This window comes from Acipenser ruthenus, chromosome 13 (genome assembly GCF_902713425.1).
Source record: "Acipenser ruthenus chromosome 13, fAciRut3.2 maternal haplotype, whole genome shotgun sequence".
Lineage (NCBI taxonomy): Eukaryota > Metazoa > Chordata > Actinopteri > Acipenseriformes > Acipenseridae > Acipenser > Acipenser ruthenus.
In genome coordinates, this window is record NC_081201.1 from 33,532,525 (window position 1) to 33,550,960 (window position 18,436).

At 37.5% G+C, this 18,436-nt stretch overlaps 1 protein-coding gene across 2 annotated transcripts in view; it reads right to left on the reverse strand.

Moving 5' to 3' along the window:
* Positions 1–18,436, reverse strand: part of LOC117417704 (glutamate receptor ionotropic, delta-1-like) — a 232,660-nt gene that overhangs the window by 29,120 nt on the left and 185,104 nt on the right. For both annotated transcript variants that reach the window (XM_034029911.3, XM_058985181.1), the window contains exons 5-8: positions 12,851–12,904; positions 6,663–6,836; positions 5,420–5,581; positions 2,522–2,641 (exon numbers count right to left, since the gene is read on the reverse strand). In XM_034029911.3, coding sequence (XP_033885802.1) covers positions 2,522–2,641; positions 5,420–5,581; positions 6,663–6,836; positions 12,851–12,904 — 510 coding nt within the window. The remainder of the gene's footprint in view (positions 1–2,521; positions 2,642–5,419; positions 5,582–6,662; positions 6,837–12,850; positions 12,905–18,436) is intronic.

Here is an 18,436-nt window from a genome sequence, read left to right on the forward strand (position 1 = left end):
TTCATGGCACCATAAAAGCTTTAACAACATGTGCAAATCCATCATAGGCTATACCAAAGTTCCTCTGTCAATCAGAAAAAATCTCCATCTATTTACATCGGAACCACTCTGCGCCAATTACAATAAAAACTGTCCAATTAAAATGAACATGGATCCTTCAAAGTCCAGTTGGGCTTCAACAATTGACTCAGAGGTCTTTCAAGCTCAATAGAGTGACCTGAAGCACTGTCAGGGCCCAACGAGTTCATTTTCACCTTGTTTGGCAACATGAAAGATTATTAACAAACTGAAACCCCTTGGAACAATTGCAAAAATTGGATTTAATTATATAGCACAGCCATGCTTGCCATAACCACTCTCAAATATGCCTCTCCTTACGTACTGAAAAAAAACAAATCACAAATGCCAATGAAAAGTGCCAGCTTTGGACCATTTAGGATAAGGTAAAATAATTTAATACTGACACTGAGTCAAGCCAGGGAGTGAACACTGCAAAAGGCAGATATATGACTCTGTATGCCTAAAGCATTATCATCTTGGTTTGCACAAACTGAAGTGAAATTGATGTCTTTAAATTCATCCTAGACTGATTGCCATTGGTGTGTAATCATGTACACAACAAAAAAACACAAACACTCACATTAGCAATTTGCATGCTGGTGGCAGCCTTGAGATATTTGCCTATGAGTGATTGTTCTGGTTGATCTGTGTTCCCTGCCTGTAAACTAATTGCAGTCTGTTAACAGCAAAAGCCCCTGCAAAGAGAGATCTGCTAGCAGACCACAATGACATACCATGCATTCTACAAAACAGACCGCTTTGTATGGGTTATAATTACTGTCTCGTTATTCTTTCAAGGAAATCGAGTTGAAAACAGACAACAAGAACAACAAAAACAATTATTAAAATAGCAATGATAACACATATCCTGGTACATGCTGATTTGTTTTGGTTCTCCCAATACAAGAGCTATTGTCTTATATTTATTTGTATAATGTTTTCATGAGCTCTCTTAACATTTCGACTTAAAAGGTGACAAAACGAGTGCCATGGGCAGTGCTGTGTGATACGTTGCAGCTGCGGATTCTGTCACTTGTCAGGTCCATATACTTGAATACACTTACCATAGCAAAAGCAGAGCAAAGTACAATAAATCTGATTAAGAGTATGGTAAAGCATAGGTAAGCACTGTAGAGGTATGGTGCAACATGTAAAAAACATGAAAAAGCATGGTAAACGATGGTAAATACATAGAATAACCATGGAGAAAACTGCAAAAGTACTATGCAAATTTACTGTGGTAAAGTCTCATAATGGTTTCTACCTGTTATATGGTAAACACTTTATTTTACGTGGCATATAATAATAATTATTTATTTAATTACCATTTGATTTAAGTTTAGTTATATGTTAACAAACAAGTCAATGTTATTGTAATTCTGTGCTCATATTCCATGTTTATTAAGTTTTCTGCTTCAACAAATATTTAAGACATAAAAATGCTGATGCTGTATCTTGACATTGTCAAATGGTTACATTTCCTATGTATGTAGTGTTTATTTATATATAACTGAACGTCAATGAATGGGTAATTGCACACCAATTAAATACTTATCTATGGCTTGCTCAATAAAGCATTATCGTTTATTAGGAAACTAAGGATCTAGTGAGTAACTCAGGGACTGAATGGTTTGAAAACACAATTATGAATGACTTTTGTAGGGTTAAATATTAATGTGTTTCAACAGGGTTAAATAAGGCTAAATCATTTTTTTGAATGGGTACTGCACAGAAATAGCTTGTTTTAAATAGCTTGTCTTGCTGTGTACTTCAGGCACTACATTCAGCAGATGCAGTTTACCCCCCATTGAGAAACACAGCTAGCATTGTAACTCCATTGAGAATCTGAATGCTGAGCCTGTGTCTCCTTGAGTGCTACAGAAAGCACCAGAATGATGGCCATTGTAATTTGATATACCCTGCAATTCTCTCCTGTACTGTACATAGCTGCAATGCCAAGTGGAGTCAATGCACTGACAATTTTTTCACCCCCCCCCCCCCCCCCACAACACACAACACACAACAGATCAATCTATTCCAAAAATCATCTTTGCATTATATTGATGTGCGATTGTTTCACGGGTATATACATAAAGGCTGTTACAGGGTGGTTTATGACAGTAATGACCACTGTGATTGTTTGGCAATGCACCATTAAAAAATGTAGGTTAACAATTACTGCAGGTTTATTCTCAAGCACATTCATGTTGGACATCATTTTCTCAGATTACCTGGAGCCTACAACTGAGCAAAATCCAAAACATGCTCATTTGACTTATTCAATGCACAGCTTGTTAACAAATCTTACTGAAGATGAAACCTTGTGCCATCCTCAGCACTAGTGTTTTAATGCCTATGTACTGTATGTGTTGTATTGTGGTACGCAGTTTGTATGTTAGAGGGCTGGGGATGGATTCCCATCCCCACAGCATGTACATTTCCATGAGTGCTATGTACCCACCCTCCGCACGTCCTTGCCGAAGGTCTCGCTGTAGCTTGTTCCAAGGATCTCAAATTGCACATGAGTATTGTAACCGTCATCCTGGAAATCCACCACTCCAGTGAGCCCGCTTATCCGGCCCTGCGCAATTCAGAACACACATTCCAAAAAGGATTAGGAATTGGGGAGAAAAAAAAGAGAATCTGGATGTTCCAAACATCTATATAGACTGTTCTGACAATGTGTAGTTCAGGCATTGCTGCAAGAGAATTCTAGGGCAGGAGGGAGCCGCAGTAAAAAAAATATATATATATATTCGATCCAAACCAAATTTACATTAAAAACACAGTATTGTTTAACAAAACTATACCTGCAATTACAACGGCATAAAAGCATGGCTAAACTGCAGTCCCAGAGTACCATGTGCAAAGTCAATTTCTCCTGAGAATAAAACACATTTTTAAAGTCATTCTAAAGAGGTTAGTTTAGGACATTTCAGGTTGCACTAAACGTAATTTTCTTTTTTTTTTTTTTTTTAAATGATCCCCATCCTTAATACTTAGGTGCTTAATGCATCTGGGAACTGACAAACACAAATTGACCTAAACATTAAAACTCTATATATTTATTTCTGGCCTCTGGGACTGTCTACAACTCCCTGCACACCACTCATAGCAGAATAAGATTTTCAAGTCACAGCCTTCCTACCCCACTGGAAGAATGGTTTAGCACCTAGCAGTCTGGTATGAGGACAGCTGAATTGATGAATTGATGAATTGATGAATTGATGGCTCAATAGAAGGATTTATAGCATTGTCTTCTCGTTTCTTTGGGGGGGAGGGGGGTAAAGAGGAGAATCATACTTTTGAATTTATTGAGGACATATACATTTGGAAGCATATCTGGTCCTTCCTGACCATGTCTTTGTTTCAACCTTTCTTTCGTGTTCCCCATTGTTTAATTCAACCTAAAACAGGTAACTTCTTCATGGTATCATTCTGGTGTACGAATGTTCCCCCCATGACCTGAGTTGCCCAAGCTCATGCCTTAGATTTTTTTTTGAAAATGGCAATCGGTGGACTGCATAGATTTCTGTTTAGGGCATACCACTGGGGAGAGGAAAGCTTTATCTTTGAAAAGTGGTCTCAACACAGAACCAGTGGCCTTGAGGGAAAGCTCTCGTGATACTTGGTGGCACCATGTCTAAACTGTATTATATCATTGTCCCTCGGCTTATGAAATGAAAAAAACAAATATATTGGTTGTTGATAATAACAAAAAATAAACAACAATAATAATAATAATAATAATAATAATAATAATAATAATAATAATAAAAGGACGGGATGTGTCCATGTGATAAAAGGTTAAGTACCCCCCAGTGTGCCATTTCCACTCAGCAGTGTGCGGCTCATACAATTTTAAAAGGGCATGAAATTGAACAGAAACATTCTCCTGTCCCTGTGTACCTCAAAGCTGATGGAATATCATCCTCGCGCTACAAGTAAATGATGCACACAAGCCATGCGGGCCCTGGAGACAGCTAAATTGACTCCCTTGTCATTGACTTGACATGCTATCAAACATCAAACATTTGTATCCTTTTTATTTGTATTTATTTGGAAACAGAGGTTCACAAAATTTGAGTGACTCCCAAGGCTGCCGACTTACTGTGAACGGAGGAGGTACAAAGAAAAGTACTAAACCCACTGCAGGCAAATAAATGCCTTCTCCAATGAGCTTCTGACTTGAAAAAAAAAATGTTGTACTTCAATTCTTGTTAATACGTTCAATGAGTGTCCTAATTATTATTATTATTATTATTATTATTATTATTATTATTATTATTATTATTTATTTTAATTTTTTTTCTAGTGTGAGAGTGTCTGTATAAAAGTTTGGCAAATCTTTTCTTGCAAAACATGCTTGGCTTAATAGTCAAATTTAAGATATTTTGTTTCCACTCAGCTTTCACCCCATGGTGAGTTTGTATAGCATGGTTATAAGGACTCAGCAATCCTAATGGAAGGTCACACTTTAACATACTGACCGTTAATTCACAGTAATCCCAATGGATTAACTGTAATTCCTACCGTGTATCATTCAATTGCGTTGTGAATCTGTTGCCATTTTTTACACGTTATCTGTATAGAACATTCAATTCTTTTGGAATTGATACAGAATCTTTGGTGTTAACGAATGAGGGGAGTCTGTTTACAGGGTTGCCCCACCAACAGTAATTCACAGGCCGTGCAATTGGTGATTTCGCATATTTGGAAGTAGTACCAAAATTCTTTTTGCAATCAGGCTCCTCGATCATGGACTCCTGTCTGACCCGAGGATGCTTCCCTGTGTCAGTGCATTTAAGAAAAGACTAATGGACTGTCTGGTGAACGTGACAACTTGTAATTGTAATTAATAATCTTCTGGTGTTTGGTTTTGAATAGAAAGAGGATTCATTTAACTTTGCTGGCTGGTCCCTCGGATACCCTTGACAATGAAAGTCTCAAGGATCACAAACAAAAGTATGTGTGCTGTAGGCGTGATTTAGTATTATGATTATATTTATGATTATAATTCTTATTATTCTTATTAATACTACTACTACTACTACTACTACGACGACTACTACTACTATGACTAATAATAATAATAATAATAATAATAATAATAATAATAATAATAATACATGTTTATTTTTGTTTTATAGCATTACATTTACAAATATAATACAATGTTAGAAGGCAAGGAAAACAATATCCACGGTTTTCACTGATTTATTAAATAAAGCAGCAAGTTTATGTGTCACATTTTATATGGCAGCATAGTCCATAACCAAGTGATTACCGTTTTTTTGGGATACCTATGTTGATTTAGATTGTTTACTTGACTTCGCTAAGATTCAGCAAAGAGGTTCACCTTCTGTATGGTCTCCAGCATGGACCAGCCTCCGTTCCAGGGCTTGGTGGATTTGCGTATGCAGTTCAGACTGGCCATGCTGTGCCACTTCCTGTCCTCCAGCTTCCTGTGAAACGCGTTGGCCAGCATCAGCACGCTGTCGTACAGGTACAGGTTGGACACCTAAACCACAGACACACATGTTCAGAGAGTCAGAGCAGCAGTGCATGCACAACACAGCAAAATCCACAGCTTCACTGCTAGACAGCATCTAATTCCACCATTGTAAATCTGTACACATGTTGCAGTTTAACCATTCCTGACCATACATCTCTATTCTTTAATGAGCTCCAATGCTTTACTACACTGGTACTGTACATTATTAAGGTATATCAAACCAAAATCTAAAGCATAACAGAATTTTGTGTTCAGGTCGTTAAAGACGTATTCAACAAGATATTCAACCTCATTGGGTCTACCAAAATGCTGAAAAGCTGGCTCTCCTGAACAACAAAATAGCATTTTAAATAAATACATAAATGACAACTGTTTAATATTGCTTCACCAAATATAGACTGCACCAAATGCTACCCTACAGTTCTGAAAATGTATTTAGTGTTTAGAATTTATTTTCCTATTATTATATTTGCCTTCTTTTAAATTTCTTGGCCCGTGTTATATGCACAATTAGATGCATAATTAGCCCCTTCTAAAAATATTTAAACTCCCAATTTAGCGAGTCTAAAGCTCATAATTTAAAGAAACACAAATTGCCACCTACTTACCTTATTACTGGTTGCGGTTTGACATTGTATATTTGAGCCTGGAGCTAAGTGGCAGTTTATCAATACATTTGTTTTTAGTAACACATATTGTAAAACTGAACATTTCAAGTTTGGGATGGCCTTTGTTCTCCATGACAATATCAAACCTAACCCTAACCCTAACCGCATACCCCAAGTCTAGCGGTAGTCCTAGCCCTAACACCACACACTGACTCTACAGCAGCTGAACAACAACAAAGACATCTCAGAGCATATGAAACATATAGCTACTGTTATAAAACAACACGCACACACAGAAGAAAAGGCCAAAACAAAAAAGCAAATACGTACACAAGCCTAAATAGTTGCAGCGAATAAGACTACAATGCAAATAGAAATAAACCTGCACTACGACATTCAAATACACTAGCACTGACCCAAGCCTTCCCTTCCCCTCTCTTCCTTCTTTGTAAAATCAATTTTTGTTCTCTAGGGCCCACCTGCAGAGACTGCAGGTACCCATCTTGGGGGTCGCAGAGCAGGGAGGAGATGCGGTGGTTGTTCCTCATGCAGCGGATGTTGCTGTCCTTCCACATGGGGAAGATCTGTCGAATGACGGTCATGCGGCCCAGAGCACTATGCACAAGCTCCAGGATCTCTGCATCGCTGATCTCCTGCAGGGGACACGACACACAGAACTTAACAAGAGAAACACAATCACAATGTGGAGAAATCCTGAATGCACTGGCTGAATAATTCAAGTGTGGTAGTGAACAAAAAAATGGAAACACCTGGGTAAATGAGGAGCTTCAGTGACCAAGACAGCTCAACTTGCTGATGTTTCACGAGCAACGGTGTCTAAGGTAATGTCGGCATGGAACTCCGAGGGAAAGACATCATCAGCAAAGGGCAACAGTGGGCGGAAGTGCATACTCCAGGATCGTGATATTTATTTCTTAGCAGACGCAGATATCCATGCATTCATTCGAAGTGCAACGTAAAACAGGCGAGCAACTGCAGATCAATTGACTGCAAATTTCAACCTGGGGCGCAAGCAGCCAGTTTCATCAAAACTCCACATATCGGGATACCATAGTGGCCCAACGCCCTATTAAGTGACTTTACATTGGTGTTTCCATTTTTTTGTCCACTACCTGTGTGTATATATATATATACAGTGCCTTGCGAAAGTATTCGGCCCCCTTGAACTTTGCGACCTTTTGCCACATTTCAGGCTTCAAACATAAAGATATGAAACTGTAATTTTTTGTGAAGAATCAACAACAAGTGGGACACAATCATGAAGTGGAACGAAATTTATTGGATATTTCAAACTTTTTTAACAAATAAAAAACTGAAAAATTGGGCGTGCAAAATTATTCAGCCCCTTTACTTTCAGTGCAGCAAACTCTCTCCAGAAGTTCAGTGAGGATCTCTGAATGATCCAATGTTGACCTAAATGACTAATGATGATAAATAGAATCCACCTGTGTGTAATCAAGTCTCCGTATAAATGCACCTGCACTGTGATAGTCTCAGAGGTCCGTTTAAAGCGCAGAGAGCATCATGAAGAACAAGGAACACACCAGGCAGGTCCGAGATACTGTTGTGGAGAAGTTTAAAGCCGGATTTGGATACAAAAAGATTTCCCAAGCTTTAAACATCCCAAGGAGCACTGTGCAAGCGATAATATTGAAATGGAAGGAGTATCAGACCACTGCAAATCTACCAAGACCTGGCCGTCCCTCTAAACTTTCAGCTCATACAAGGAGAAGACTGATCAGAGATGCAGCCAAGAGGCCCATGATCACTCTGGATGAACTGCAGAGATCTACAGCTGAGGTGGGAGACTCTGTCCATAGGACAACAATCAGTCGTATACTGCACAAATCTGGCCTTTATGGAAGAGTGGCAAGAAGAAAGCCATTTCTTAAAGATTTCCATAAAAAGTGTTGTTTACAGTTTGCCACAAGCCACCTGGGAGACACACCAAACATGTGGAAGAAGGTGCTCTGGTCAGATGAAACCAAAATCGAACTTTTTGGCAACAATGCAAAACGTTATGTTTGGCGTAAAAGCAACACAGCTTATCACCCTGAACACACCATCCCCACTGTCAAACATGGTGGTGGCAACATCATGGTTTGGGCCTGCTTTTCTTCAGCAGGGACAGGGAAGATGGTTAAAATTGATGGGAAGATGGATGGAGCCAAATACAGGACCATTCTGGAAGAAAACCTGATGGAGTCTGCAAAAGACCTGAGACTGGGACGGAGATTTGTCTTCCAACAAGACAATGATCCAAAACATAAAGCAAAATCTACAATGGAATGGTTCACAAATAAACATATCCAGGTGTTAGAATGGCCAAGTCAAAGTCCAGACCTGAATCCAATCGAGAATCTGTGGAAAGAACTGAAAACTGCTTTTCACAAATGCTCTCCATCCAACCTCACTGAGCTCGAGCTGTTTTGCAAGGAGGAATGGGCAAAAATTTCAGTCTCTCGATGTGCAAAACTGATAGAGACATACCCCAAGCGACTTACAGCTGTAATCGCAGCAAAAGGTGGCGCTACAAAGTATTAACTTAAGGGGGCTGAATAATTTTGCACGCCCAATTTTTCAGTTTTTTATTTGTTAAAAAAGTTTGAAATATCCAATAAATTTCGTTCCACTTCATGATTGTGTCCCACTTGTTGTTGATTCTTCACAAAAAATTACAGTTTCATATCTTTATGTTTGAAGCCTGAAATGTGGCAAAAGGTCGCAAAGTTCAAGGGGGCCGAATACTTTCGCAAGGCACTGTATATATATATATATATATATATATATATATATATATATATATATATATAGCCCATGCATCTGCTACAATAGATTACCTGAAACAAGACAATACCGACCCTGTGCCCCCAGGCTTCTGCAGTTAGAATCCCAGCATGGGCAGTCATGTGACAAGTGGACTACTGTAGGGGGCTAGTGTATGACACACTGTCTTAACAACTGGGTCACAGTCTGGCCTGCCTGCGCCATAGAGGACAAAAGAAAACACAACTGCTGTTCCCTTCACAATGTGAACAGAAGTGTCTGTAAGGCTACAGTGAACAACCCAATTATCTAACTTGTGATTCTCTGTCTGTCCTCAAAGATTAGAGGACATTATCCTCTTCTGCACTGGGGTAAAAAAAAAAAGTTGTCAAAAAGGCTTTTTTATGAGCAAAGTGAATTTTGAGTGAATGTACTCATGTTTATCATTTCAATCCTGTCTGTGCCATTCCCATAACTTTTGTGTTTCACAAAACTGGGGGAACAATATCAGACAAGTATGCTTTTTTTGTATTATTTATTTCTTAGCAGACACCCTTACCCAGGGTGACTTACAGTCGTAAACAAAAATACATTTCAAGAATCACAGTACAAGTATTAATACAATTAAGAGCAAGATAAAATAAAATGACTTCGGTTCTATCAAGTACAAGTATGACAAAATATGATTCAATAATGGAGCAGATAACAGTGTCAGTGATAGTTACATCAGGTTATAATTAAATACAAAACCAGTTTCCTGGTAAAATATTACAAATAAAAGACTGTTATTAAATACACTGCGTTTGGTCACATGGACAGTATGTGAGTACTTGTGTATCCTCTTTGTGTGTACTAATACTGCAGTATTTTAGATGTAGTAACATTAAAGTAAAATACTCACAACACTACCACATTAAAAAGTAACCATGTAGAAATGCTACTATTCTTTAAGGTTGTTTATATATGTGTGATTATATGTCCATGTGTTTGAAAGTATGTTTGTACACCTACACATTGCCATGAAATCATACCTGCAAGGACCCCTACTGGCCAATTTAAGGCTGTCATCTTTGAACGCCAGAAAAATCTGATCCTATCTGATATCTCAGCCAGGGGGCAAAAACAGGATGCCGCTGTTGCCCACTTTCATTTTAAACACACATACTTATTTATTAATTTTGTTGTTTTCTTAACGCTGTTAGGAAACAGATACATACTGTATGAGTACGGCCATGCAATTCAGTCTGACTAAATAATTTGACAGTGACTTACTCTGTGGCAGCCAACTTGGTCATGAAAAGCAGATAGCCTTGATGTCTTCAGAAATTTTAAACAGGGAAGAAAAGCAAAAGTGCAAACCATCTGAAATCTGTGCTCTATGAAATTGGTATCTCATGGCCTACAGCCTGTGGTGCCCTAATTAGAATGTTCATCCTTCTGTATTGTTGGTGCTACGCTTTTGCACACAGATCCTTCTCGGATCTAAATCTGCGGCTCAGGTTACCTACAGGGGGTTTAAATCTCATCATTAGAGCGCCATGATCTTCAAGGTTCCGATCCTTCATCTGTAGGAGTTAGGATGCTAGAGGGTGGAGGAGGCGAGGGAGAGGAGGAGGGGGCACTAGCCTGTAACACCTTGCACTTCCAGTGGTTTCCTCTACTAGAACCAGAGAGGGACACCCCACATGTTTGGTAAAACAAAACAAGTAATGGGCATAACAACAGACTGGAGCGACTGCCATGGGTCTTAGTAACTGAGACATACAAGTAGTTCAGCAGAGTGCATCATTTTCATACAGGCGCTCAACACCACTTGCCAGATGGCTTCCTTCAAATCAATGGAATCCATTTGGAAATGCTAAAACCAGTTTGTCCCATTCCACACTGGTATCCCGTGCTGTGCAGTAGATATTGGAAGGTTTCAGTTTGTTTGTTTTTGTTGGTTAGTGCTACAGAGGACAAATAAAGCATGTGTGATGGTATAAAACTGCTCCTTCCCGCAACCTAGGATTACATTTTAAAAAGTAGCAAAAACTTAACAAAGATAACAGCAATTATGTTATTCTATAACTCAATTAATTACCAAAAGTATCAATATGTGAGTTTCACTACTTCTTTAAAGATGCATAAGGGTTGTAGAAACATCATTCAGATTGGATTGCAATTATTTATTGCTAGTTTTATATCCTTGTAATTGGTTTGTTTCTCTCAGAAAATGAGTTTCAAATTAATTAACATAAGCCTCAGAGTTGCCACAGTCTAATTTCATAGTATTATTTGAGAGGAAATTTGCATGTGGAATTCTTCACTTTGGAAACTGGCTGCTGGTGTGCATGCGTGTGTTTGTGGTCATCAAGCTTACCTGTTTATCAGCCATTTGTCATGTTTAGGGTGACCAGATTTCCAAAGATCAGAACCGGGACACATAGATTAAAATTATTTATTTTAATACAATTACAATTATTATTACTTATTTTAATATTCTGCAGTGCTTTTATGGCTATTACTGTTTTCACATTAAGCTAACAAAAAAACAACAGCCTGTTGCACAACCACTGCACCTTCCCTCTCCAATTCGTGGCCACGTTTTAACTACATGTTATCACCACGTGTTTTGCAATTTTTACCCTTAATTTCTATCATTTTGCATGCTTTTAATTCTGCACAGTAACCTACCATGAAAAAATATTATTCTTGAATCATTAACTTAAGGAGTGTTATCTTGCGCTGTTGCAAACCGGGACTTTTTGGGGGTTAGATTTTGGGATACAGCTGATGGGAAAAGGGGACGGTCCCGGTCAAACGGGATACAATAAAACATGGGAGGTCTAAAGTAACCTGAACATGTCTAATCCTTATAAGCTATTGAGGTCCATGATACTAATAATAATTAAACTGCTTTCAAACTACAATTGCTTGCTTCAATATATTGCCCCTTTTTTATTTTTTGTGTAAGCATTACATAGAAATGTATTACTATGTTATTTAATAAAGGTAACTTTTAAATTACGGTAGTTGAGTTAATAAAGTTAATCAATGTCTCAATATATACAGTACCACACAGCGATATAAAAACTGAACTGTATCCTTGACTTAATAAGAGAAGGAGATAGATGATATCACAGCATGTATTCAGAAGGAGTTACAAATTTGACATTGACTGACAGGAAGAATTTCAATTTCCAGCATGTGAACAACTCCCCCCCCCCCCCCCATCCTACCCTTCCACAGAGCATGCCAGCAACAAGGAAGACATCAAAACGCATCCCTTGTCATTGAGACACACAACATTTTTTCATGGCACTTATGATCTTTTTTTTTTTTTTAATGTAATCGTTAATGTATACTTTTTCTGTAATTTATATATTTTTTATATATACTTATCAAGTATATATCATCATCACTTAATTTCAAGTGATAAAATAATCCTATTTAATTATTTAATTTTCCATTACATTATTGTATGCTTTATCATGGACAGGAGGAAACATTTGTCATCTGATAAATACAGTACCCGGAAAAGATTTTGCTGTTTTTAATAAAATGTGTGTTTAAAAAAAAAACTTTTGGGGGCAAAAAGTGAACCTCAAAAAAACAGTACCGCCTAAATAAAACTATAGGCCATAAACCTTTTTTTATCTCCCAGAAAATATAAGACCAAAAAAACCCAGAATAAAGTATTTGACATCAGTACACAAAGAAGAAACTCTTTTCCAGGAGAAGACAAAGCGCTGAGAATTCTAAAGCAGAAAGGTTGTAACTTCAGCAAATCTATTACATAGCTTAAACCAGGAAGCAGCCTGGACACCTTTGCAGAGAAGAAAAAAAACACATAGTTAGGTCACAAAATAAATGACTGCTGGAAAAAAGCCTCCCTTACCTCATTTACGAAAACCCAGTGGCTGTCCTTAGAAGCTAGATTTGTCTCGACAGCCTGTGAACAAGAAGAAAAGCACTTGTGAGTCACGAGAGCTACAATACAAGAATCCCTGGCATTTTATGAACAGGGAAAGGCCATTTGGCCTAAAAAGGTTTATCCTCTTTGGTTAAGCCTCAGCGCTACTTTCCCCTGGTATACTGATGACCTGAAATCACCCTTATAAAAGTTGGCCATGGTAAATTTGCACAGAAATTTTGGAGTAGCAGTCTTTTTACCATGTGTTTGTTGTGTTCTACTATATATATTACTCTGCTTTACTGTACTCCATACCAATTTTAGATAGATAGATAGACAGATAGATAGAGAGCTAGATACTATAGATAGATAGATAGATAGATAGATAGATAGATAGATAGATAGAGGCAACTTCTACCAAACATTATTATCAGGCTTGGTACTTTTCGATATTAATCGGTAAAGCATGTTAAACGTCGAATTCCCAAAAATATGAGTTTGACTGAAATAAATTTATATACGATAAAAGAGTAAAACCACTCAATATTTTTTATTTTCTTACCAAAAATAATCATTTAGAAATCCTCTCTAGTTTGTGTCGTTTTTATACTTGCTGTCTGTCCCGTCTCCGTTCCGCTCTGAATGGCTGGGGTCGCTGTCAATCATCTCAGTGGTCCGTTAGTACTGTAGTTTCACCCTGTTCTGACAGATCTCGTTGACTGAAGCTGTGCTAGAATGCTCTCATTTGCCAGATACAGCGCCTGACATTCAAAGCGTCTACTTTGAAATTAGAGGGTTAAGGTGTATGTAAGCTTTTGCTTTAGCTATACGGTGACAGTTACTATTTTGATTTGAAAATGTGGCGCAAGAGAAAAACACTTAATGAATATTGTGCACAATACCCTGATCGACAGCAGAAGTCCCCGCAGCAGGACGAAGTGGGCCTGTCTGCCTTGCCTTCCATGACTCCAGTCCAGCTGTGCTGAAGCAGGAGAGGGGGGAGCTCAGACTCCGAATAATAAGTGCAAGTTAGTTTTGTTCAACTATCTAATGTTTTGTTCTGTGCATATTATTTTTACTCATAAATGTATGCTATAAAGGTCAGTGTAATACACTTTTATATGCTGCATTTACTACGGTTTACTTGAGACCATTTTTAAATGTATAGCTCAGCAGTGACCAAACATTATTTCAATTAGAATGTTGGAAACCATGGTTTTGTTGCATGTTGAATATGATAAAGGGGTTTTGCTAAGTGAGACGTTTTTCAATGGCATAAAAAGTTTTTTTTTTTTTTAAAGCATAAAGGTTGATTTCACCCATTCTCTGCTTGAATTGAAAAATAAAGATCGGAAAAAAAACATTTAAATTCTTTCTAAAATAAACGAATAGTAGCAAGCCTAATTATTATTTACGTCTAGATTCAGAAAGCGTTTTATTCCAAATTGTCTTTTGTTTCACTCATTAAAGTTAAAAAAAACTAGAAATATGAATGCTTGTATGTAATCGAAACGTCGATTTTGAGTAAATGCAGTAGCTTTGAGAATCTATCCCTTTGTCTAGCCATTTTCTCTATACCCAACCACATGTTTTTATGTTGTACCATACTTTAATGCTAACATTAGTCACATAGCTCTTACAGTCCTCAGAATGTACACTTACACATTTTACCTTCTAGGTACCTTACAAATGAACTTGCATTACCAGCTCATTTATTAGGTTTGGATAATCCCCCTACAATACATTTAGTAAAATTATGTAGCTCAAGATTAGAGCTAATTGTTGTCTGTGAAACCAACCATAAATGTACAGTGCAACCAGTTGCAAACATTCAAAACAATGTCAAGTAAAGACAACCTTTAATGCACAGCTTTTAAATTCTATTTCCCCCTGCTGTCTGAATTACAATATGACTGCACTAGATCAGGCAAACAAAATAAACCGCAGCAGGTGAAATGTGATGACCTCTTTCGGTTTGCTTTTTTCCCTGTTGTCACCTAGCATTACGTTTGCTCTTCTTTTCACACGTCTCGTAAACCTCATTATCATTATCATCATCATCTTCATCATCAACATCACTTCTTTTTATTACACACTTCACTCGCTGTTCATTTTTTTTTATTTATATTCATTCATTACAGACAGGCCTCATATGCCCCAATGGGTAATTCATTTTGTCTCATTGTACTTTGATGTCTGGATGGCAGAGGTTGTTTGTCTCAATAGATCTTGAAACATCATAACAAACTGAACATCCACATTTTACTAAGGGCAAGAGGGGGTCACTGGTTTGACGATGTCAAGACACAATCGACATACAGTATACACACCATGCTTGGTTCTGAGTATAACATCAGTCAGAACCCAACCATGGTGCACGTCTGTATAAGTGGGCGATATGATCGTTTGGGAATAACTTAGACTGCATCTAGTATTGTCACAGCATGGTGTCTACAACTACTCAAAAACTTACTTCACTAATCTCAATAAATCCAACATTTGAAAACAGCGTACAGGGTTGTGTTGACCTTCCCTTTTTTACATAGTATTTTTGCAGTCTTCTTCTCATGTTTTTACACCATGTTTGACAATTTTTCTACACATGCTTTTGCCCGTTTGTTGTTCTTTGCAAGGTCATTGATTGTGCACAGTAATTTTGCAGTTTTCCCATGCTTTTCCCATGGTTAAACAGTGCTATGCATTTACCGTAGTTTACCCTGGTTTGCCATGTTTATTAATACGCTTTACCATACCTCATTATTCTTTACAATGCTTGCCCATGCTTTCACTGTGCTTTAGTCCAATGATATTAAGGACATTTCTATCAACTGAAGTGTGAATGAAATGGGGTAACTACAATTATCTGCCAAAGGAGAGAAGTGTGGAGAAAGAAATACATATGAATACTGTGGCTAAAAAAAATTCCCTTACCAACCATTTTTATGTTTACATCTTCATCCTCATTATCATCCTCATTATCATCCTCATCCTCATCACAATCGTATAGTGTGCTTCTACTGCAGCCAGAGTAATAGTTTATTACATCTTATGCATTTGTCTCTGCATGTAAAGAAACCAATTTACCCAAGATAAAATGATAGTCCCTATTCACACACCTCTTACGAGTTTGATACTCATGAGACTGTTCTGGACCGCTGTTAAAAAAAGGAGTCAGTCATTGAAAATAATAATGTAACACTTATTGATTTTCTAAACCAAGAACAAAATCCAGTGTGACAGTTGATCACATATTGAAAAACTGAACCAGTAAACAAAACTAATACAGATATAAAGGTCGAAGGGGCTGCTTTTTTCAAAAAGATGAATGTCAGTTATGACAATGTGGTACCATCTGTGATAAAATATTGTATGTTCACTGCTGGATATAATATGATTTATTACATTAAATGTCACTTTACATGTTGGCATTTAAACATTTTAAAATGATTTTTTAGTAGATTTAAGGTCTTTTTACACCAAGCGCTTTGAGTAAGAGCATAAACATTCAGCAACACTTGAAGTACACCACAGGTCATGAATTGTAATCTCAGCCCTTTGAATTTAATGGAAAGGCAAGGGCTGGACACGAACAGCAAACCATACAGTTTAAAGACAAATACCTTACCATACAGCTGAAGAGCAAACGCTATAGTAAGGTAAGTATGTGTCTTATGCTGTCACCACTAACTCATCAGCTGCAAGGCAGAGACTCATTACACACACAAGCTACTATAGAGACTTTTTCACCAGCCATAGTATAAATATATAGTAATATTTGGCTTATGATTCACTTTAATAACCTCACAGGAACATGCAAATGAAAATATTAATCAAGCGGAAACATTAGTAACAATGCCTTGGCAGGCAAAAAACAAAACCAGTTAAAATTTTTCCTTAAATGTGCTTTACTTGCTCTTATCTGCTCCCTATTTTACTGCATTTAATCCTGTACTTTAGAGTACTGTAATCTGTCAAGTGTTATTTAATCTGTAGTATTTTGTATTTAATTATATCCTGATGTAACTATCACTGACACTTTTATCTGCTCCGTTATTGTATCGTATCTTGTCACACTTGTACTTGCTTGAGCCAAAGTCGTTGTATTTATCTTGCTCTTAATTGTATTATTACTTGTACTGTGATCCTTGAAATGTATTTTTGTTTACGACTGTAAGTCGCCCTGGATAAGGGAGTCTGCTAAGAAATAAATAATAATAATAATAATAATAATAATAATAATAATAATAATAATAATAAAATGACATCACACACAGTTTGCTTTCTGCTCCAGAAATAGTTTTCTGCTGTTCAAAACACTGAAAGAGTGAACAAAAGACTTTAACCCCTTTACTGCCATCTGTTATATTATACATTCCTTTAAGGTCTAAAAGTTAAGAACATAAGAACATAAGAAAGTTTACGAATGAAAGGAGGCTGGCCATTTGTCTTGTTCCTGGTAGCTGATTGACATGTATTTTATCTAAACATTTTTTTTTTTTTTCCTTTTTAGGACAGCAGCTAAATTCCTGGTTATTCTCACAGTACTTTTGATCCACATCTCTCATTGTTTATGACTTGCCCCATTTCGGTCACGCTGCATTTTTTTCATCTGTACTTCTTGTAGCTAGTATTAAGTTTGTGTGTGTGTGGGTGTGCTTGTGCTCACACTGTCTTCTGTAGGTCAGAGGTATCTCTCAGGAATCTTCAAAGGTCAATGCTGGAGAGAAGTAGAGTCTCTCAATTTGTGTTGGATAGCTCCACTTCCAGAGGCCTTTTAAATTCTGAGCATGTCTCCCTGCTGACTGCTGCAGAAGCATTCCTCTGCTGTGAGCTTTCACTCCCTGAGCTCCCAGCGCCTTTGACCTCTCCGGCACAGCACAGGTAGCCCGCTGTGGAGAGCTGTCCTTTGGGGTGCTGGCATCTGCCAATGTCCCTGTGTGTAGTCTGGCTCAGGCCCCTAAACTGGTATTATTCAAGGTGGTGAGTTTACTCTCAGCCAACTAATATTCCACCTGACTGTAGCCAGTTCCATTATCGCTCGCTTTTTACTACATTTTGGTAAACTTGTTTATTAGAAACAAGCATGAAATAATGGAAGCTGACTGTCTGCTTATGAGTTACATTATTACAAGTCGCACACGCTCAGCTTCACACAGCAGACACTGGAGAAAGGGGCAACTGAAGACATTTCAAATGTACCACAAGGTATTCTATAGCAGCATAAACTCATCTACTATCAGCAAACAAGACATTGATTCTCTGGGTTATATCTGAATGATTTAAACAGATCCTGATACAGTGAAAACCACTTCATAGAATCACTGGTTTATTGAATGTAATCAACCGCTTTAACAAATTGAAGATGTTTTTTACTGTACTGTCACCCTTCAAATCAAAGCCATGGTATTGTATGGATTATGTTATGACCTACTAGAAACACCACTAAAACCATGAAAAAAAGCATCTAAAACTAAAAACAAACAACCTTTCCCATTATAAAATAATTGTATATAACTGTATTATAGGTCTACCCAGGAATAAACCCTTGCAGTACCATTGGCAGGCTACATC